This window comes from Lampris incognitus, chromosome 20, assembly GCF_029633865.1.
Source record: "Lampris incognitus isolate fLamInc1 chromosome 20, fLamInc1.hap2, whole genome shotgun sequence".
Taxonomy (NCBI): domain Eukaryota; kingdom Metazoa; phylum Chordata; class Actinopteri; order Lampriformes; family Lampridae; genus Lampris; species Lampris incognitus.
The window spans coordinates 28625822-28648438 of NC_079230.1; the positions used below are offsets into that span (position 1 = coordinate 28625822).

General features: G+C 46.8%; 1 protein-coding gene across 2 annotated transcripts; it reads right to left on the bottom strand.

The window, feature by feature from the left end:
- Positions 1-2090: 2090 nt before the first annotated feature.
- Positions 2091-21479, bottom strand: fxr2 (FMR1 autosomal homolog 2). 2 transcript variants are annotated; one of them, XM_056300127.1, is made up of 17 exons: positions 20836-21479; positions 17717-17769; positions 16240-16333; positions 15321-15392; positions 13141-13289; positions 11525-11618; positions 10858-10974; positions 10518-10688; positions 9783-9861; positions 9350-9507; positions 8101-8187; positions 6940-7159; positions 6569-6748; positions 6261-6458; positions 5532-5630; positions 3392-3480; positions 2091-3290 (listed from the first exon to the last, which is right to left on the bottom strand). In XM_056300127.1, exons 1-17 carry the CDS (start codon positions 20884-20886, stop codon positions 3183-3185), a joined length of 2019 nt encoding a protein of 672 aa, XP_056156102.1. In that variant the 5' UTR covers positions 20887-21479; the 3' UTR covers positions 2091-3182. The 2 variants fall into 2 exon arrangements, with proteins under 2 accessions (XP_056156102.1, XP_056156101.1); XM_056300126.1 differs by having other exon boundaries at positions 5523-5630.
- Positions 21480-22617: the final 1138 nt, after the last annotated feature.

Sequence of the window (22617 nt, forward strand, 5' to 3'; positions counted from 1 at the left end):
GTTTCCTCCGGGTTCTCCGGTTTCCTCCCACAGTCAGAAGACATGTAGGTCAGGTGAACCGGCCTTACTAAATTGACCCTAGGTGTGTGTGTGAGGGTGTGATGGCCTGTCCAGGGTGTCTCCCTGCCTGCTGCCCAATGACTGCTGGGATAGGCTCCAGCATCCTGGCGACCCTGACAGCAGGATAAGCGGTTTGGATGATGGATGGATGTTTGATTATATATTTTTTTTTAAAGTTCCTTTAGTATAATTTTGACTGTCAATGTTATAGCTTGGCTAAGTGTCATAAGCATGTACTCTACATGTACTTTACATGTACTCTGCATGTATGGGGGGGGGGGGGGGAGAAAGACAGGCTTAATAGAAAAATGTATACCAAACAATGAAAAGTCCTTTATTGCCATCAGAACACGAGTGAGAAAACCAGAGACAAAATTTGACAGTGAGGACTGTACAACTAGCGCGCACACACACAAACACACACAGTCTTTCAACAGGACGTAAGGATACATGGGTGGGTGAGGGGGGGGGATACAATACTCACACGTACACAGCGAGGTATAAAGGTAAACACAAACATACGGGACAGGGCTTCATCCTTCATCTTCCTCTCGCACACATGCAACCACTGGACCAAAGATACAAATACTCAAGTGTTCTTTCACACTCCGACTTTAAAAACAACACACAGGGTGGAGCAGAAACGCATAAACAGCAGCATCATCTGGGTCGTCTCAGCTCAACCACGCCCCCTAGTTGACCTCGTCCCGCCTCGCAAAAACCTTTGGTCATGTAGACACTCGCTTGTGAGCCACCGTATTGACCTTGTGTTTAACACTTTTGTCTGTCTCCGGACCAAACGAGGACACGAGTTTGCGTTTCCTCTGATGTCTCATGTCCACCAGTTTTTGTTTTTTGTTTTTTTTTAAAAAAAAAAAGACATCTTCTCAGCGGGGACCGTGTGAGTCATGTCAGAGTTTCTCTCTTTAAGGTAGAGTGTCAAAGTTGGACATTCAATGTGTACAGTAGCAGCAGTTCTAGTGAATGAAACAATGGCTTTGTCAGTCAGGTTAATTCATCGTCACCCTTCCTCATGCACGGGACAGGCGCCGCCGACTACTCTTCCACCTAAGATCATGCAAAGTTGGAAAAACATGGACTGCAAACTCACAAGACAGAAATCAGAGCTCATTTCCAGCAGAGAGGTTGTTTTCACTTCCATTTTTTATTTAATATTTTCTACGATGTGGAAATAACACAAAAAAAAAAAAAAAAAAAAAAAAAGGTTGAGAGCGGTAACCAAAGACGACAGTAACAACATGAGCTGAGAGCCACTGAGGTTACGAGTCCTACTCCCTCTCACTCCCTTTTGTCAACCCAAACCGTCAGGTACAAAACAACCGAACCTATTTTACATTATTATTGCAGTCTGCTTCGCGCCGTGCGGGCGACCCCCCCCCCCCCGATCTCGCGCGCCTGACGTACAACAAGAGTCCTGGTGGTGGTGGTGGTGGTGGTGGGGGCGGCTGGGGGTGAGTGTGCGTGTGTGTGTGTGTACCTGGAAGTGTGGGGCCTATGTGCATGTGAGTTTACGCGGCTCTCATCATCGCCGTCTGAAGCTGTGCAGATCCCCACGGTTTGCAGTCTCCTGGCAGCCGTCAGTCCAGAAGCGGCAACCTTAACAAAACAACAAAAAAAAAGGGGGGGGGGGGGAGGAGGGGAAGGGGGGGGGGGAAGACGACGCTCCCAGGCAGTCACCTCGTGCACGTTTGGAAGCTGCGGTGTTTTTCTGTTTGTTTTTTTTTTCTCCCCCCCGAGACGCCGCCGCCACCTCGCCCGACACGGCGAGCGAGAGAGGAACGCTCGTTTCTCTTTGTAATTCTAAAATCTGGACTTTTGAGTTCACGGTCTGTCTGATCTCCTGTCCACACAGCTGTGGTGGGCGTGGACCCCCCCCCCCCCCGACCCTTTTGATAACAAAAACAAGAGGTAAGAGGCAAATGACGACCCCCCCCCCCCACACACCTCTCAGGCCGGTCTGAGCAAGGCCTTGCACTGTGCCCCCCCCACCCCCCACCCAGAGGGTTTGTTACTTCTTCAGTTTTGCCAAATATGTCAACTGTGCACACACACACACTCGGACCCCAACGCTGACCCCAACGCTGACCCCAACGCTGACCCCTCTACCTTCCAACGAGGACAAGCGCCTTGAATTCCATGTTTGGCACCGGACTTCTTTCTTTCTTCCACTTCCTGGCCAGTCAGTCCTTCCTGTTTCTGTCTATCCATCTACCACAGTAATGCCTCTGCACTCGTTTTGCACACCACTCCCCAAAAAGGTGGTTTTTTTTCCCTCGGAACACAGAAAAAAGAAGGAAAAAATCAAAAAAAGAAAAAAGAAGACCTTTTTATCTCATTCGCCAAAAAAAAAAACTTAATGGAAAAACTCAAGTCTCTTTTTTTGTTTTTTTTTTGTTTTGTTTTGTTTTTTTTTTTTTTTTTTCAAATTCAAGGCACAATGTCTGTCAATCAATCATCAGACCTGACCGTACGTCTTCCTGTCTGTCTCTGTGTCTCCGCTCGCGTGCTGAGGGTACGAACAGCGCGTCACAGAAGCTATCGGACTGTCTGCCTGTCGGGGCCCCTCCCTGCAGCGTCGCACCGTCGCCTCCCCTCTCCTCTCCAGACACCGACGCCCTTTCGGAGACGGGTCCATTTTGGCCGAGAGAGTGACCGCCGAGTCCAAACCAGTGATAAACAACAACAACAACAACAACAAAAAACTGACATAACGAAAACAAAACAAAAATAAACAACCGTTTTTGGAAAAGAAAAAAAAAAAAAACCACCAAAAAGTCTTGTCCTGTTTCTCGTGTTTCAGTATTTCTTTAAAAATCAAGTCATATCCACCAGCTCTTTTTTGGCAAGCTAGTTGTTTTTTTTCCTTTTTTAAATAAGCACTAAGTACTGATAGATAGGATAGCATACACCATTACGTGTGTTTTTAAAGTAGATGCGTTTGTCGTTTTTTTGTACTTTTATACTCGTATGAATTCGGGTATTTTGTCAGGTACTCTTCACTCATCTGTTTAAAGATTTTAAGTTAATGCAAGCAGGGACAGAGTTTGCCATGAAGTCTTGCTCTAGACGTGGGTTAGAGATACAGGCGGGGGCCCACTTCTTTACGAGACACCGTTGACCAGGGCCAGGGTCTCGCTGGCTGAGGCCATGCCGTTGCTTGGGGAACGCTTGGATGGGGTGCACTCGTTCTTGGTGCTGGTCCCGTTCTCCTGCAGCAGAGGACGGAGAGAGGAAACGGTTTGTTATTTGTTTTAAGTCGCAAAAAATAAATAAATAAATAACAATTTTGCTGTGTTTGCCCTGTTTGTACCTTGGGCTCGGGGCCAGCGTGGTTCTCCTTTTGGGGAAGGTTCTGTCTGCTCTGGGACTCGGCACGCGATATGTAGTCCGCCACTGTCACTGCAATGCCACACCATTGAAAAACTGTTAGCTGACAACACTTAACACTGCAAAAGTATACAGCTGGGGAAAAAAGAAAAGAAAACCCGTTCTTGCTGTCGTACTGTGCTGTACCATGTCACGACATGGTTCTGGACTACACTCCTTAGGGAGTCGTCTTAGTCGGATCAAAATTAAGCAGCACACAAGTAAAAAACGTAATATAAACCAGAGATGATCTTAATAATCCGAAAAATGATCAAATACGCGGACAAAAATCGATGCCATATTTGTGAAATCTCAGAAAGCTGCATGGAGCTCCAACATCAGCTGACGACACCAGACCAGGGTTAACACGCCCCGGCCCAGACGAGGGAAGTAGGCTGGGAGTGTTTGCTTTTTCTCATTGCATTTCATTCACACATGGAGAAAAAAGGTTTTTCCTCCAATTTACCACCTTTTTACATGACTTTAGACATGCTGATTTCACTTTTACAAGAAATGCAATGCACACTTATTATAAATGAATATAAATGAATGTACTTTATATTTTAATTATTATCCCCCACACACACACATACACACTTTTTCTCCCCAATTGCACTTGGCCAATTACCCCACTCTTCCAAGCTGTCCCAGTCGCTGCTCCACCCCCTCTGCCAACCCGAGGAGGGCTGCAGACTACCAAATGCAGAATCACCAGCCGATTCTTTTCGCCTGACAGTGAGGAGTTTCACCATGCAAATTCATTTCAAGAGAGGGAGGACAGTGGAACGATGAGGATGCAAGGAGTGGAGGTGATGAAGGCGTATGAGTTTGAATACTTCAGGTCAACTATCCAAAGTAACAGGAAGTGCAGGAGAGAGGTGAAGAAGAGAGTGCAGGCAGGGTGGAGAAGAGTGTCAGGAGTGATTTGTGACAGAAGGGTACCAGCAAGAGTTAAAGGGAAGGTTTACAAGATGGTTGTGAGACCAGCTATGTTGTATGGTTTGGAGACACTGATGAAAAGACAGGAGGCAGAGCTGGAGGTGGCAGAGTTGAAGACGCTAAGATTTTCATTGGGAGTGATGAAGAAGGGCAGGATTAGGAAGGAGTATATTAGAGGGACAGTTCAGGTTGGACGGTTTAGAGACAAAGCAAGAGAGGCAAGATTGAGATGGCTTGGACATGTGTGGAGGAGAGATGCTGGGTATATTGGGAGAAGGATGCTGAATATGGAGCTACCAGGGAAGAGGAAAAGAGGACGGCCAAAGAGGAGGTTTATGGATGTGGTGAGTGAGGACATGTAGGTGGCTGGTGTGACAGAGGAAGATGCAGAGGACAGGAAGAGATGGAAACGGATCGCCATCCGTTTCCATCAAATGCCGTGGCAATCCCTAACGGCAGCAGCCGATAGTAGTAGTAGTGAGGAGTTTCATCAGGGGGAGGTAGCACGTGAGAGGATCATGCTATTCCCCCCAGTTCCCCCTCCCCCCTGAACAGGCGCCCCGACCAACCAGAGGAGGCGCTAATACAGCCACCAGGACACATACATCCGGCGTCCCACCCACAGACACGGCCAATTGTGTCTGTAGGGACGCCCGACCAAGGTAACGCGAGGATTTGAATTGGTGACCCCCATGTTGGTAGGCAACGGAATAGACCGCTACGCCACCCAGATGCCCATATTTCAATTATTTTGTGATGGAAAAAAAACATATAAGGACACCTTCCTTCCCAAAATACATAAGACAGAGTTGCTCAGTGTCCTTCGATCATTTTCTCCATCACGCAGTTGGACGAAAGAGCTTCCACTATGATCAGGCGGTTTTCATACAATGGTATGACAGCAACCCACAGTGAAACCAGCGAGCAATCCAAAATGAAACTAGCGGGGCCGGCTAGGGCTGCCTGTCAGTGTGACAAGTGTCTGGTAAAGAACCAATCATCTACATTTCAAAATGGCACGCAATCTCAGAGCGGAAAAACATAAGACACCAGGAAAATCATGCCACCTACCCAATCACCAAAGCTGATCTGACAGATAGGAAAAGGCCAACTTTCGACGAGAAAAGTTCACTCACCACTCTCACCTGGCTGTCTGTCACGGCTGGTTGAGCCCCCCTCTGGTCGGTTGCCACGATTGCGACGGCGGCGGCTCCTATTGCGGCGCTGCGGTCTGCCTTCCTCATCTGAGAGTTGGATGAAAGAATTTTGGTCAGGCGCTTGGATCGCTTCCACAAACTGAACATCTATTCAACATTTCACAAGTCCTTCTGGCTCCGTATTAGTTGGGTCACCGATTTAACATCAGCAAACAGTTTATATCTAACCTATAAACTGATAATGCACAAATTCTAACACTTATTTTTGATATCTAGCTAGTCATTAGGCTGCAATTCACTGAACTCAGATATTTCTGAGCTGGTCCAAGTTGGTGATCAGATGTTGGTCCAACATCCGATCTCATTGCATTCCAGTGTTTATGTTCAGGAAAACATGAAAACCCATGCAAAGGGAAGGTTACATCTGTGTGCTGCCATGTTGCTGTGATATAAGGTCTGTTATCTCAGCAAACCCAGGCCTGAGCGATCTTGACTCAGCTTCAGACTTCTGAATCTGAATTAAGAGTTCTGACTGAAATGGGCATTGCTATGAGTTCCAACTTCAGTGGAATGCAGCACTATATCCTAACTGAGCCATTACTCCCTTACCGTCAACAGTAATTGCCATTAAAAGGTAATTTTTTTCTTTTTTTTAAACAGAAAATTATTTACTACATGACAAGAAGACAAAATGGCCACTGTCCAGCCTTTCCTGACCTAATCCATTCTCATTGGGGCCAGCTTGGCTATCTGACTCTGTGGCAGCGTCAATCACGCTGGGTTCCTGGTCATTGCGGCGGCGTCTAGAGCGTCTCCGGCGGTCACCTCCTCCCATGCCCTCACTAAGGTCTGTGTCGGCAAGCTCCCCCTCCCCTTCTAGCAGGGAATATGGGTTACTGTCAGGGTCCCTCAGCACTGAAACAAGACACAATAAAGGAGATCAAACTTTCCCATTTCTTTCTTGGGAAAAGAATAGTGATGAAGGACATGCTTTACTAGGAATTAAAACATGAGTCACAGACTACCTGAGCTGATGGAGTTTGAAGGCCTGGAACCTGGCCCTCCACGGCCCCGGCCTGTATTAGAGCCACGGCCCCTGCCACCACGCCGGGAGCCCCTCTCATCTCCACCTATGCCGCGTGGCCGCTGGTCTCGCTCAATAACATCCTCAGACTCAGAGGCATTGGACAACTCAGAATTCGTGCCTGGAACAAGAAAGAAATGGCATGCGATAGGGTGTGAAAGCAAGTATTTAAATAACAAAAGCATCAATAAAAACCCAAATAGGATTTTTCTTTTTTCTACACCTGATGACCATCACGTCTCTTGAACACAGTTGACACAGTCAACAGCTGACAGTTAGGAACCAGTGGATGAGCCTCTTCCCCTTCCTCACCATATCCTGAGTATTGGCTGTTGGAGGCCCTGCGTCCTCTGCCACGACCCCCATAGGTGCGAGATGTGTGGAGCGAGTTGCTGCTCTCATCTGTCAAGTAGCCCTTCTCTCGGTCAGGGCCAGGACCCCCGGTCCGACTTGGGGGGGCACGGTACCCAACCCCGATCTGCCGAAGCTGCTCATCGATCTGGAGACGCTCCAAGCGCAGCTGCTCTACTTCCTACGGCACAGGGATTATATCAGCACAACGCCATGTGTGTAAGCAATAAAATGGTTCAGGCTTTGAACGACCAACTTCTAATTGCTCTTTGACTGAAAGGGGACACTGCAAAGTTTCCTGTAACCAGTCAAACTCACAAGGGATATCAGTTTGTAACCGAAAAAGTATCGAGGAATGCCATCCTCTCCCGTTTTTCAGCTTGGCCACGTGGGAGATGGGGGTGGGGTGGGGGGATGGCTGGTGGCGTATAAGGGCTATGCTAAAGTGCACTGAAAGCAGTTACAACGGTGGTACACGGTGGGTGAAGTGGGTGGAGATGGGGGTGGAAGGGCGTTTCACTTCAGAATGTGACAGCTGCCTCCACCAAGAACAGCTGAACCTTGAGGGAGGCAGCGTAGAGGGGGTGTGAAGGAGGTGAGCCAGGGGTAGAGGTCTGATGTTATTTTTGGATGCCGAGGGTCCAGATAGCTGGTAATCTAATTCCAGCTTCCCTCTCTCCCCCATCCCAGAGAGAGGGGACTATTAATAAAAGCAGACGGGGTAAGGGCAAAATGAGGCTCTCTCAGCAGCTTTTCACATACGCTGTTGGACGGGAGAGAGGGAGGAAGGGGGACAGGTGACCAATCTGAAATGATATGATGCAGACACCCAAACCAGACCACTCAAGGAAATAGCTGAGCCTGTCCCCTCCATGTCCATCCCACCCAATAGGATTGCACTACTGACAGAAGTGTAGCACTACTTAATGCTCAGGTAGGCTCTACAACCACCACTAACAATGTGCTTTCAAGTGCCTCGCACCGACAACCGTTTGAAAACATCACGTTAACAGTAGAGGACAAAAATGGTGTCAGACTGGTAAGACTTAAGATTTCAAAGTGGCGGCAACAGAGGCAAAAGTGGTGCTGTACACAAGTGGTCATAATGGAGGACAGACTGACCTGCAGGTAAGCCACATGGTACTCCAAGAGGGCCTGAGCATTGCTGATGTTCTCCTTCGTCCCCACAAACACGAAGGGAACCATGCCCTGAGGAATCAGTGAGATGAGGAGAGACTGATTAAGCAAAGAAGATCCCAATCACAAATACTGAGCCTTGCTCTTAAGGCATCATTGAAGCACTGACATAGCAATATCACCTGTCAGAAGTACATTTCAGGGGGAAATCTGAAGTGGTGAGTTACAGATATTTGTGGAATTATTAGTTTCTTAGAGAAAATTTAACAGCTGGGTACAACAACATAACTTATACCTCCTTTCCACCAACGCTAACCTGGTTCTAGTTCTGGGCTGGTGCTAATGCCGGTTCGTAGTTGGTTCAACTTGAGAACCTTCTAAGACTGGTTTACTTTTCCATGGGCTAGAGCTGGCTGGAGAGCCATGTCATTACGTCACTGTATACGTCTCCGCTTTCCCAGCAGGGTGAGACAAAAAATATCATAACACAAATGTCCATAATAAAATTAATGGAACCTGTGATGATCTGCCTTGTTCTCCTGTGGGGTGACTGGTCTGACATTTATAAGGTTTCCTTGATTAATCTCAATATTTCTTGGGGCGAACTCTTCTGTGTTCTTCGTCATTGTGCTTTTAAGCATAGGATTTCAGATAGTTATACTAAAAATGAGGTTTTTAAATGCAGAAAAATTAATGTGGGGTTTCAAATCCACTCTCTCAAAGTCGATCAAATAAAGTATATACTGATAAAACCATTTGATTCCTATCAAACTTTGACTTGAAGTATCATTACTGAGTGTTAAGGGGTGCACGCATTATTCGGCAGAACTGATTGTAGCTGCTGAGTAATGCACCCCCCTTATTGGTCTTGTTGGTGACGATTATCCTGCCCCCGGCCCCTGACATAAGCGGTTCTTTCTTCTAGCCCAGCAAAGAGTTGGTGCCACTCTGGAACCAGTTTTCCTGGCCGAGAGCTGGTTCTTTAGCTGTCGAAATGCAAAAAACTGCTTCGAGATTAGGCACAGGCTCTGAACCAGCCATTGAACTGCCTTGGTGGAAAAGGGGTATTACATATGCTATGCATGAACAGCAAGAAAATAAACCAGTGGTGGTTTAGGGGTGACAATACCGTGGCAGACCAGACAATGTCAAAGGAAACAGTACAATAGTGACACTTTGCTTTAGGTGTTGGATTTTTCTGGGGGGTGAGAGACCAGTCGTGCGGTCCATTCACCTCTTTGTTGTTGGCAGTGTCGTCTCTGCCAGCCCCCTGCCTGCCTACCTCCTCCCGGGGAAGCTTTTTGTCGTTGTCTCCTTCGATTCGAACGCGAACCACGCCCGACTTGTCCACAATCTCCTGGATGACTTTGCCATTCTTGCCGATGACTTTGCCTATGCATGACAGTGACAGAAATTTATGGAGGATATATAAAAAAAAAAAAAGAAGGGGTGGGTGGGTTGGTGGATGAAAGATGAGTGAGAGAGGTGGTTGACATCCAAAGAGAAACAAAACACACTGAAAAACAATAAAGATGAATCTTCCAGGTTTATGACTAACGTCACCAGTGGACATGCAGACATACAGAACAATTTTGGTCTTCGGGAGAAAGTTTGACGTTGTAAACAGTGAAAGGAACTCCCTCAGGCAGGTCATGTTGTTCACTCACCTACAAGGTTCCTGGGTACTTGGAAGTAGTCTTCTTTGAACTCGAGGTACACTCTAGCCTGTTTCACTGCCTCTGGGGTCTGTAGCATAACAAACAACATTAGACCAAGCTTCATGAGACCACCACTACCCTGATAATACACATCTTATAAAATGGCAGAAGATGTGACAAGACCTCGGTCTTAAAGACATGCTTATAAAAACTTGTGGGAAAAAAAAAGTTTTTTTGGGGAGGGGGGGATTTCCCCCCCCTTTTCTCCCCAATTGTATCTGGCCAATTACCCCACTTTTCCAAGCCATCCCGGTTGCTGCTCCACCCACTCTGCCGATCCAGGGAGGGCTGCAGACTACCACGTCTCCTCCCGATACGTGTGGAATCGTCAGCCGCTTCTTTTCACCCGACAGTGAGGAGTTTTGCCCGTTGGACGTAGCGCGTGGGAGGACCACGCTATTCCCATTTCCCCCTCCCCCCTGAACAGGCGCCCCGACTGACCAGAGGAGGCGCTAGTGCAGCAACCAGGAAACATACCCACATCCAGCTTCCCACCCGCTGATACGGCCAATTGTGTCTATAGGGACGCCCGACCAAGCCGGAGGTAACACGGGGATCGAACTGGTGAGCCCCGTGTTGGTATGCAACGGAATAGACCGCTACGCTACCCAGATGCCAAAACTTATTAATTTATGCGACTTCATTTTCAACAAAACGATTTCCCCGATGCCACTCGCTGCATACCTCCCCGTAGATCCGAAAGGTGCAGCTCTCTTCCTCCAGCTCAATGGCGGTGACACCAGGGACCTTTCTAGCCTGCTGGATGTTGGCACCATGGGAGCCGATGGCCAGGCCCATCAGGTCCTCTCTCACTCTCACCTCCTCCTGGTATGCTGACGCCAGCTGCTTGCTTGTCTGGGAGGAGTGACACATGGTTGAGTTGTGTTTCAATGAGCAGGAGTGGGAGAACTTTGATGTGTCAGGGTGTACAACTGGCTTTATAATCAACTGATCGTGTCCACTGAGATGAGACTTAATCTGTGTGTTTACAGTGTTTTGACTGTGTGTGAGAAACTGTTTTTACCTCCAGATGTTTGGTGGCTTCTTCATTGCGGGACATGAGCATAAGTTTGGTGCGAATGCTGCGGAAGTGCATGTCGCTCAGGAGAGCAGCACGTTTGACTGTGGTTTCATTTGTAGACTGACAGGACGTGAAAGGAAAACAAAAAAGGAGGTTCAATTTAAGTGATAACACCAAAACCAATTGTTTTTGTTAAGGTCCTCCCGAGCCAGAAAATGACCTTATTAATGACAAGAAAAAAAAAGACAACCCTGATGAGATTTAGTGTCCTTTAAATCATGTTCTTTACAATTTCAATAACACAAAAGCTATTGCCTGGTGACATCACAAAGCGAGAGCCTTGTTTTCTCTTTGCTCCAGCAAAGAATGTTATTTATAAAGGAGAAGCAGTGTATGCACATCCCCATGAGTCTTTGCAGAACTGGTTCCAAACTAGGAGAAGTTCTAAATTAAGAAAAAGACATGTCTGCAGACACTACATGGCTGCCCTGTGCTTTAATATAGTCACAGCAATTATAGCAGCATTTCACCCACACCAGGCCTCAACTGGGAAAAATTATTTTGGTGTAAAGAAATCCAAAATCGTGTCTCAAAATTCCCAAGTGCGATACAAGGACATTTGCTTTTCGGTGGATTACTGGTTAAAAGCTTCGGTTGGCGGACTGCTTACCAGCACGATGAGTTCGTGTGACTGGGCGCTGTAGAAGATGCAGTTGGCTCCAATGGCTTTCCTGAAGTCTTTGTGAATGTTGTCATTTGCACAGCTGTGGATAACAAAACGGTCCAGGTAAGAGGCAGCCTTGTCAGATACTGAGCAGCTATGGGTCATCAAAATAACACAGACAGTTGTGAAAGGAGAATAAAATACCGAGTTGAACCAGGTCAGTTTCAACCCTTTGGAAGCGCTAGATCATCCACCCAAAAGAAATAAATACACTTATTACCTGTTCACAGGGCTGTGACGATAGCCGCATGACTGCAGTCATGTGATGCCTACCGTGGGATTGAACTCATTGCTACCATCACCAGTTTTTTTGTTTTGTATTCTTTTTTTTTTGCTAGTGAAAGTTAAAGGAGTACCTATGGTGTGTGTGATATAACGTAAACAACACATCATTGACTGTTGTCCATCCTATGTTTCAAGGGATTCTGGAGAAACAAAACTTTTCAGTTGCTCATCACTTCAGCTTTGCGAGCAATGGGGGTGACAGTCCCTTAAACATATGGGAGATCCCCCCCCCCCTTCCTCCCCAATTGTACCCAGCCAATTACCCCACTCTTCTGAGCCTTCCCGGTCTCTGCTGCACCCCCTCCGCTGATCCGGGGACGGCTGCAGACTACCACATGCCTCCTCTGATACATGTGGAGTCACCAGCCACGTCTTTACACCTGACAGTGAGAATTTTCACCAGGGGGACATAGCATGTGGGAGGATCACACTATTCTCCCCAGCTGCCCCCCCCGAACAGGCGCCCCGACTGACCAGAGGCAGCGCTAGTGCAGCGACCAGGACACACACCCACATCCAGCTTCCCACCCGCAGACACGGCCAATCGTGGCTGTAGGGATGCCTGACCAAGCCGGAGGTAACACAGGGATTCAAACCAGTGATCCCCGTGTTGGTAGGCAACAGAATAGAGCGCCACGCTACCCGTATGCCCCATGTGGGGGATTTGTTTTGTGTGTCCAATTATTAACTATTTCTAGTTTTGAGTACTTGTGATATCTACACATAACATTCAGCGGAATATATACACACACAATACACAGACAAACGATGGAAGTGTAAACAGTTGGAGTTAGATTTTAGTTGCATGTACTTATAGTGAACCCACTTTTCTGATGTGGTAATGCCCCATACAGTTGATGCTAGCAGGTAGACATTTGATTCAACAGTGGCAACAAATCTAGTCCCAAAGCCAAATATTACATTGCCTATTTGGGCACATTTTGGCTTTGAGCCAGATGACAAGGGGCAGCCAGTGAATCTGGACAAGGCAATATGCCGCATTTGTAAAAAATAAACAAACAACATTTAGGGAAGGGGTGGGGGTTTATTGGCGGTAAACCCCCAAACCGCAGGGATATGTTGCTCTTTCGGTAAGGAAAAAAAATCCCTAACGTCACAGCCCTACCTGTTCATCATTGGTGTATGTAAAAAAAAAAAAAAAAAAAAGAAGCCTTTTGAACAGCACTGCACAGTTTGGGTGTTTTGAAGATAACATGCTGCCAAAAACAATCGTGTTTTGCATGTCTACCGCAGACGGTTTCCGGGCTACCACTTACATGTCCCGCAGGTCTTCTGGGACGGCGATGGGGACCTTGTGGAAGGAGTTCCGTGATGAAGGGCTGTTGGGGTTGAGTGGCCGGATACGCTCTGACGTGACGATCTCGTTGTATGTGGCATCGCATGCTGCGTACTCAATCACGTAGAACTGAAAAGGTTCAATCGCCAAATAAATCTCCATTAGACATGTAGCCAGAACAGACATTAACAGGCACTGAACTAAATAAACAATGTCAACATTTGATAGCAACAAGATTTAAATGTAAGAGAGCAGCTCTATGATTGTTACTGCATTAACATGGCAAAAAAACAGATCAAAACGTCAGACCGCTGCTGCTGCCGGGTACCCCAGTACACTTAGCTGTTGCTATTAAATATTAACTGGGTATCCTCCTTACATTTGATCACTTATGAAACATGTAATACATGCAGTTTATAATGTCAGTCAATTTATTTATTTATTTAACCCTCCCCCCCCCAACTTGTACCCGGCCAATTACCCGACTCTTCCGAGCCGTCCTGGTCGCTGCTCCACCCCGTGCCGATTCGGGGAGGGCTGCAGACTACCACGTGCCTCCTCCCATACATGTGGAGTCGCTAGCCGCTTCTTTTCACCCGACAGTGAAGAGTTTCACCAGGGGGGTGTAGCATGTGGGAGGACCACGCTATTCCCCCCAGTTCCCCCTCCCCCCCAAACAGGCGCCCCGACCGACCAGAGGAGGCGTTAGTGCAGTTACCAAGACACATACCCACACCCAGCTTCCCACCCGCAGATACAGCCAATTGTGTCTGTAGGGACACCCGACGTAGCCGGAGGTAACATGGGGATTCGAACCGGAGATCCTCGTGTTGGCAGGCAACGGAATACACTGCCACGCCCCCTGGACGCCCAAACGTCAGTCAATTTATTAATGAAGCAATCCATTCCTAGTTTCCTCTGATTCAGACAAAATATGAGAATGAGAGATGGCAATGATGCAGCAACTGAGAGATGGAAAAACCACCTCAATAGAAGAGCAGGACAGAGCACAGTGTGACAAACACTGTGCTCTCCATGCTCAGAAGACAGAATTAAAGGCATCAGTCAACACTCAACATTCCTGCAGGCCGTTATCACACTGCTCCACTCCACCAGCATTTCCCCTGACACAGCTGCACTGTGAGGCTGCCTAGTGCTTCTTCCTCACATCCCATTGACCCACAATTCAACCCATAGCTGACAGGGAGACAGCCCTAGTTCAAGTACTTGAGAAAATTTAAAATACCTTCAAAATACAATTGTGCTAGTTAGCACAGTTCTATTTCAAAGCTATGATGAACCTGAAATGATGAGCGAGAGGAAAAAATCTGAAATAATGAGTGAGAGGAGGAAGAGATGAATTATTACTTTTTTTTGAGGGGGGGGGGTCCCCCTCTCTTTTTCTCCCCAGTTGTAACTGGCCAATCATCTCGCTCTCTTTTTTGGATTTTCTCCCCAATTGTATCTGGGCAATTACCCCATTCTTTGAGCCATCCCAGTTGCTGCTCCACCCCCTCTGCTGATCCGGGGAGGGCTGCAGACTACCACATGCCTCCTCCTGATACACATGGAATCACCAGCCGCTTTTCACCTGCCAGTGAGGAGTTTCGCCAGGGGGACATAGTGCGTGGGAGGATCACGCTATTCCCCCCAGTTCCTCCTCCCCCCTGAACAGTCGCCCCGACCGACAAGAGGAGGCGCTAGTACAGTGACCAGGACACATACCCACATCCAGCTTCCCACCTGCAGACATGACAAATTGTATCTGTAGGGATGCCCGACCAAGCTGGAGGTAACACGGAGATTCAAACCGGCGATCCCCATGTTGGTAGGCAACGGAATAGACCGCTACGCTACCTGGACACCATGAATTATTACCTCTAACCAAACATAATACCAGACCATAGAATGTTATCTTATTACAAAAGGAGTTACTTTGCTATAGGCTTTCCTTGACACAACATACATATTGCAGCCTTTAAACCTCAATTACCTTCATAGATCACTGGCAGCTTGAACGATAATTTGGCAGTGTGTGTATAATGTAACATATACATGCAAAGGAAAATAAAAAACCTTTGCCATCATGGCTTATCCTTCTCACAAGATAAAAATGAGCCAAACCAAATTTGACTTGTGGCTGCGGTGATACCAACTCACCTCCCCCTTCATCATTCTGACCCGGGCCAACCACCAGCCACATGGCTCCTGCTCATTAGCCCTGGAGTACACCTTTGGGGGTGGAAGCAGAGGAAGGGGGGGGGGGGTAAGGCATTACAACTGTTCCAGGCACAGAGAAAGAATCAGAAGGGCTACACAGCAACAGGGAAACAATGAATTTGGACGAAGGAGAAAGTGGACGGGAAAGTAATCCCGGCTTTAAATTCGAGGAAATGTACTGATGAGCATTAGCAGTGTATGAATCCCTGAGTCAAGGCAGCAGCCCAAAAACACAGGCTTACATTTCTTCTAATGGAATGATGTTGTAATTATACTGGTATTAGTCAATGTAAAGTGGGACACTTATGTCAAGACAAAACAAAAGTGCAAGGGGATAAATGATAATTATAAGATGGGGTGACAATGAAATGTCCCAGACAATATGGCAAAGTTGTGTTGTGTAAGATAGCCTATGGCACAACTGTATAATGTAATGAACAGAATCCAACTAATCATGCACCTAAATTGGACTTCTGTTAAGCTCGTCGTCTGTCACTGTCTGAGTGGGACTTTAAGTAACCCTTAGCTGGCCTGGGAGAATATTCCCAGGTAACTGTCATCCAGGTATGGAGTCCTGGGGAACTGGTAGTTGCGGTTTGGACTAAAATGCAATCTGACAGCATGACTAGTTTATGGGTGAGAGGAAAAGCGACTGGTAAAGTTGTCATCCATTACAGTTATTTCACGTTGTCTTTCTGAAATGTCAGTCAAAATATATTACGATATACTTTACAAGAATGGATTGGTGGACGTTCCAGTGATCCACGCAAGTTCCAGTTATTAAGCACTGAGGACATGAGGTCAGTTGGAAGGTGATGTTCTGAGGTTGCTACATGAGGTTCACAGCAGTAGGCCTTACCTCCACTTCCTCTCCTTCACCAATGTCCTTGTGGTAGTCTGCTGGAGGAGGCAGCCGCACATCACTGAAGGGCAGCTGTCTCTCTGGCTGCCAGCTTTTAGGAGATGGCACCAAGAGAAAACACAAAGAACTGTCAGCTTAACGACGGACAAACAGATCTAAACTAAATCCTACAGCATCATCATAACTGACTGCATCATCTGGAACATTACTTTTGACCTATGTTGGAGTTGAGGTGCATCCCGGCCCAACGCTGAGCAGCAGCGCATCAACACACTTCATGGAAAGCCAGTCGTAAAATTTTACTGGTTCATTTGGTTTGATGGGGCATGCAAAAGGACTGAGCCTGAGCATCAAGGGTTCCATACTGCAATGGTCAAATGTCTTAACAGAAAACACTGAATGAGAACCTATCTGAAACTTCGAAAGTTGAATACAAGACCTTCACAGTCAAGGTGAACATCAAAATTAACTTTAAACAAATAAATATATCTATGCCATGGCTCATAACTAGATTTAAAATTAACTTAAATGGGTTTGAAACCACAAGGTTTTTTGAAAATAAAAATATCAGACTCGCTCATAGTAGTGATGGCCCCAAGCATTATCAATATAATAATCATAATAATAATAATAATAATAAACTTTATTTGTATAGCACCTTTCATACATAAAATGCAGCTTAAAGTGTTTTACATTAAAAACAAGGGAAACAATAAAATTCAACAATACAGACAAAACAAGATAAAAGTAATAAAACAGACCTAGGCAAAAAACATAAAACAAGGCAAGAAATAAAACCACAGTACAAGATAAAAAAATAAGAGTAAAAGAAGTAAAATGGAATTAATTAAAAGCAAGAGCGTGAAATGGGTCTTGAGCCGATTCTTAAACTATCCATAGACATTGCTTCTCTTATTTAGGCCAAATAAGAGAAGCAACGTCCATAGGCCAAAACATATAGGCCAAATATAGGGCTTTCATTCATGCAATGATCTAACACAACCAGCTACTCCTACACCTCCATGTGCTCAGGCACAGAGTAGAAAAAGGGGGATATGGAAGAGAGGTAAGAGCCATTCAGAGAATGACAGGGGCCACCATCCTAAACCCCCCCCCCCCATCCCAACCTCTCCACCCTCTCTTGCATTCCTCAGGGAACTATTTTTAGGGACATCCTACTCCACAGTGTGAGCCACGTAGATAAAAAAAGGGACAGGGGTTGATACTAGGGTTATGGGGGGTAGAAGTACAGGCAAGCATGCCAGTAGGACAGAATAGGGAAAAAAACTGTTTTAAGAGTTTCTTAGACAGCTGTGTGCCAAGCACAGGTGCTGAAAGAGGAAGATTTTAAATGGGTGGACCATAACAAGGCCAACAACCTAGCTGGTAATCTTCAAATGGCTGGGTAAAAACCAATTTATCACGTGGCAAATTTAGTGTGGAGGCAACCAGACAAGGCTTTCACCAAACTTACTTGTTTTCAAACACTATTGTGAGTGAGTCTTCGTGGACATCCTTGATGTAACCCTAGAAACAGAAAACAATGTTAATCTTATGAAGTTCAGAGGAATGCCATTGACGCTTGGTGAGAATGATGCATGGTGGGGTTGTCACCCTGAAATGTTAAATCTGGGGGAAAAAAAATAGAAACCTAGCTCATATAAGACAGATATTCTGACTTTTGCTGAAAAAGAACTTCTAGGACATTTGAGGCCAAAACATCACATCACTGACATGTTTCTCTGACAGCAATTTCTGTGGTGGAAAAACGTGATGAGGGCCTTTCTGACTCTCCCTGACAACACAGCCAGCCTGGAAACCTCTCTCTCACACAAACACACACACAAACTATTAATGTGTGAACTTGCTGCATTTTGGTATAAGTTTTGAGACTGCTTGGGAGAGAATTATATGCATGAGTGATGTGTACATAAGGGCATGTGAGCGCCACAAGAGAAAGTGAGAACTCGGCTTAGCCCTGCCCACGTACAGAGATCACGTGATATGCTATAGACAGCCATTACGAAAGCAAAAAACATCCCTGAATATGCTCCTCGTCCATCATCGCCCTCCACAAATCAATCATAGTATGCCATAAACTTCCACCAATGCAATGCACCCATGCAATAAACAAGGGGGAAATGGAGAGGGAGGAGAAAAGATAGGGGTGTGGCATCGTTCCGAGTCTATAGCTGCCTTATATGGGACAGAGGGGATCGGGTAGTCTACCCAAGAGAGGAAGAGCGCTAGAGGAGCGATTTCACCTGCTGGAAAGGGACTTACTTTTCACTGGAAAATCAGGGTAGGATGTCACCCTACAGGGTGGGGGAGGGGGGGGTGACATGCAGGGGGCGTCACAAGGTAGTCTCCCTTTACACACATCATGGCACTGATATTTCCCCACGATAGTCCAGTCTGAATCTTACTTTGACCAACAGTCAGCCTCTAAATGCTCATTCTGTGAAGACTAGAGCATGGTCACATTAGTGCCACAGCATCGCTGTAAATATTTCTGTCACTCAAACTGGAGGGTCTAACTGGCACTATGTACCAGCCAGCAGTGAAACAAAGCTTGAGCTGGCGGCAGTATTTCCTGTAAATAAATAAATAAATGGGGCCATTCTCGAGCTTCTATAAGATACAGCCACACGTGCATGTTATGTCAGGGAGAGTGACACGTCCACAAAGCACTGCCAGGTCAAAGAGCAGGCAAGCCCTCCTTTTGGCATGACACAATTGGCCTGGGGAAGAGGTTGAGAGTGGTCACCATCAGCCTTGTAATGATGTCACTCCATCTTTGGCAGCCATGTGCAGGTCCATGTAAATGCCTCAAATGAGAGGTACCGCACTCATAAGACTACTTGGCTCACAAAGATGGCCTGATAGCTGTTTAAGGTTCCCTGACCAAACAGAAACACAATAAGCTGAAATGCACTTATTTAATCTGGCAGGAAGTAAAGGTCTTTGTCCAAGCGGACATCCTGCAAAGATTCTAAGCAAACTGGCACACATAATTCCTTGTAATAAAGCAGTTGTTTGAATCCTCATTTCACCTTAGTTTGGTATGTTTTGACATCCTCCAACAAAAAGGGGAAGGTCTATAGGATTATGTGGATAGGCCCATTTCCCTGATGGGTGTTTCATCGGCAAAAATGTCAAGTCTTATACAGGTAAATTAAATAAAACTGACACAAAATTGGACAACTATCACAGAGAAAAGGCCAAAGGATTTTAACCCACAAAACTAAAATAGGAGACTCTTCGGAACATGACATTCAGAACGCCATTAACACGTTCAAGTCCCATCTGTCTCTGTACATATAATGGTAACCATGCGATAATAAATGCATTAACAGTGAGTGGAAAGTGTTCATTCACGCCAGCACCAAACTGTCATCCAGTAAAACAGAACGACAGGTGAGGCAGCATGAGGAGTGTAAATATAGGTTCATCTCTAAACCACCATGTGGTCGGGCTAGTAATTCAGCTAACCTAATACATAACAGAGGGCAGACGACAGCAGAAGCAGAAAGAGTTATAAGTCTTTCCTATTAGGGTAAATAAAATAAGCAGAGCCAATAAAGAACAGGGATGGTACCCAGGCTTCCAAATGGCTCACTTCTCTATACCTAGCACACATGTAGGCGACATCCCCAAATGAGATCATGATACGTTACAGTCGGTACTTTTTTTTTTTATCCAAAAAAAAGGAGGTAAAAGATGTTTTGACGGATGCTTCAAAACTTCCTTTTGACACCGGCTGCTTAAAACTAGCGAACGCGAAAGGGATCCGCAGTTTTTTTTGGGGACAGGAACGATGACGGGAGGCCACAACGACTGCTGTGTCACGTGACCGGGTGGAGAAAAAAAAGTGAAACTGCTCCGTTTCCCCCGAAGACGCAAACGAAGTGAAATTGAAACGGATACCCAACATCAACCAGCCCGTTCTCAAAACAATAAACACATTCTCCAACATCTGCCAAAATCTTCACGTGGGGGGGGGGGTGGGGGGGAGGCAGCTTTAAAGGGGGTCAATCTGATCAACAAAACTGGAGCGTGCGGGCTTTAGATGTGCTATTCTATCACACTTTCACGCAAAGAAGTGGACAACAGCTGGCTGGTTAGTCAGCTAGCTTTTTGGGGTTTTTTTCTGGTTTTAAGCCTGCCTCCCTAACTGCCCCCCAACCACATGCTACATAGTGTCTGCCATTTCACAAAAAAAAACTATGACAAACAAGTCTTCCCCCCGGAGCAGTCCGTGGTCAGAGTGACATTTGTTGGAAGCGATCGGATGCAGGCCATGGAGGGTGATGACAAGTAGACCTAGCTTGACGGCTAGAATGAGCTAGCTACACACCCCACAATGGCCATCCACACTGGGAACGCAGTCCATCCCTAGTTTGTCCGGTCCGGACCGGCCCCCACGCTACGTTAGCCAGGTTAACGGCTAGCTAACGTTCTGCTCAATAATAATAATTTAAAAAAACCGTTAAAAGACAGTTTCGCCCGGATTTGTAACTTCAACTTCAACATACGACGTTTCTGTGTGTGTGGGGGGGGGGGGTTTCTTCTTCTTCTTCTTTTGGCCGTTACCTTGTAGAAGGCCCCGTTGGAGCCGCGAACCTCCACGGCGAGTCCGTCCATACTCGTCGGTAGATCCCCGCGGCTGTACTTGTCCGAAGCCGCTACGACTCCGTGCAAGTCCGGTACCACCCCCAGCTTCGCCGGCCCGCCGCCGCCGCCGCCGCTCTCTGGTCGCTTGTGGATTTCCAGTGTTTCGGGAGGTGGGAGAGGGGCAGAGGTAGAGGGGCTGCTGGGGAGATGGGGGCGATGGCAACGGCCGACGGCAAAAAGCGGACACGACGTCTCCAGCGGTCAGTCGAGACAGCCTCGCCTTCCGTGAACTGCGCTCAGCGGCTTGACAGGCACCGACACCGGCCGAGCCACAGCGAGCTAACGACGGCTAACTAACGGGTAATTAGCTAACCTAGCCGTTAACACCGTGGTCCCGTCCGTTTGCAGGGACGCTAAGCTAGCAAGCCTCGGGTAGCTTCGGCTCGCGTTCGGCTTCGGCAGATGGGTGCGGGCGTTGCCGCGGCGTCGCTCGATCTCGGGAGAGTCGTCACCGGGGATCCTCTCTTTTGTTTGTGATGCTAATTCGCGGCGCCTGCTTGCAACCCAAAAAACGTCTGCGGTGTAGTCGCCCGGCACCTCACTCACTCTCGCTACCCGTCCCCTCAAACACACGCTGATCGAGTGAATCAGAGGCAGAATGACCTCAGAAGCCCCGCCCCTCAACGGCAAAGCGACTCGCCCGAAGGGGGGGAACGCCGCACTGCTATTGGGCAACGACCCCGGCGATCGACACCGCTGCTCTTCGATTGGTTCGGCAAATAAAGGCTGGGCCGCGTGTTAGACCAATGAAAGGACAACAATGCCGCCGAGCCGCAACCCATTGGCTGACATCCCCTGTCACTTATATTGTTGCTCAAATTAACTGGTTCCGATGTTCAATTTTGCTCACTCATTGATAAGTGAGCGCTGACGTTATACGGCCACCCGAGTGTGTACGCGAACGCCGTTGCGCGCATATATTCGGGGGAGAGAAGTTATCGCAGTGAGTTTGACGCTAAATCTCGTCCGGCAGTTGCGTAGTGATACATAATTGAATAAATCTGCCCTTTTCGTTAAATTAACACGTGCAAGAAATTCGGGGCACCCAGGCTTGAGAGCAATAACACACGGTTAGGCGTTTCTGATGGGGCCAGTCCACATTAACAGAGGGTAACACTGCCTAGATGGTGAAAAGCAGAAAATAATAGAAAATGTAGCGAGTCGTTACATCCGGATCTGGATAGGCTAAGTTAGATAAGGGTATGGTTATGAAGACCAGATATGGTCAAGGACCTCTGTGTGGAAACAGGTGTGAGAAGTATACATGACAGGTCAGAGTTCATGAAATGCAGTAGCACTTTTCAGAAATAACTTAAAAATGCCCAGAAAAACACAGACAGAAGAACAACACATCCGATATAGCCGTAAGAGAGCAATGCAACTGATTTATAAACCAATTAATTCATTTCAGACATGTATCAATGAATTATTTCATACTTCTTCATCAGGCACTGATTTTGGTCAAGCCTGATCTAATCTGGTCTGCTGTGGTCCAGTTGGTTTTGCGTTACATTTCATTTTGCGTTTTCTCATTTAGAAGACTTTTTTTTATCCAAAGCAACTTGAAGAGAGTCAGCCATTAGCAGATATATTTGTGTGTCTTCCTACAGACGTCTTAGAGCACACAGTACTAATTACATCATACCCAAGAGTGCATTTCATAGTGTAACGTGCATGGATAAGAAGACACGCTGGCCGCTG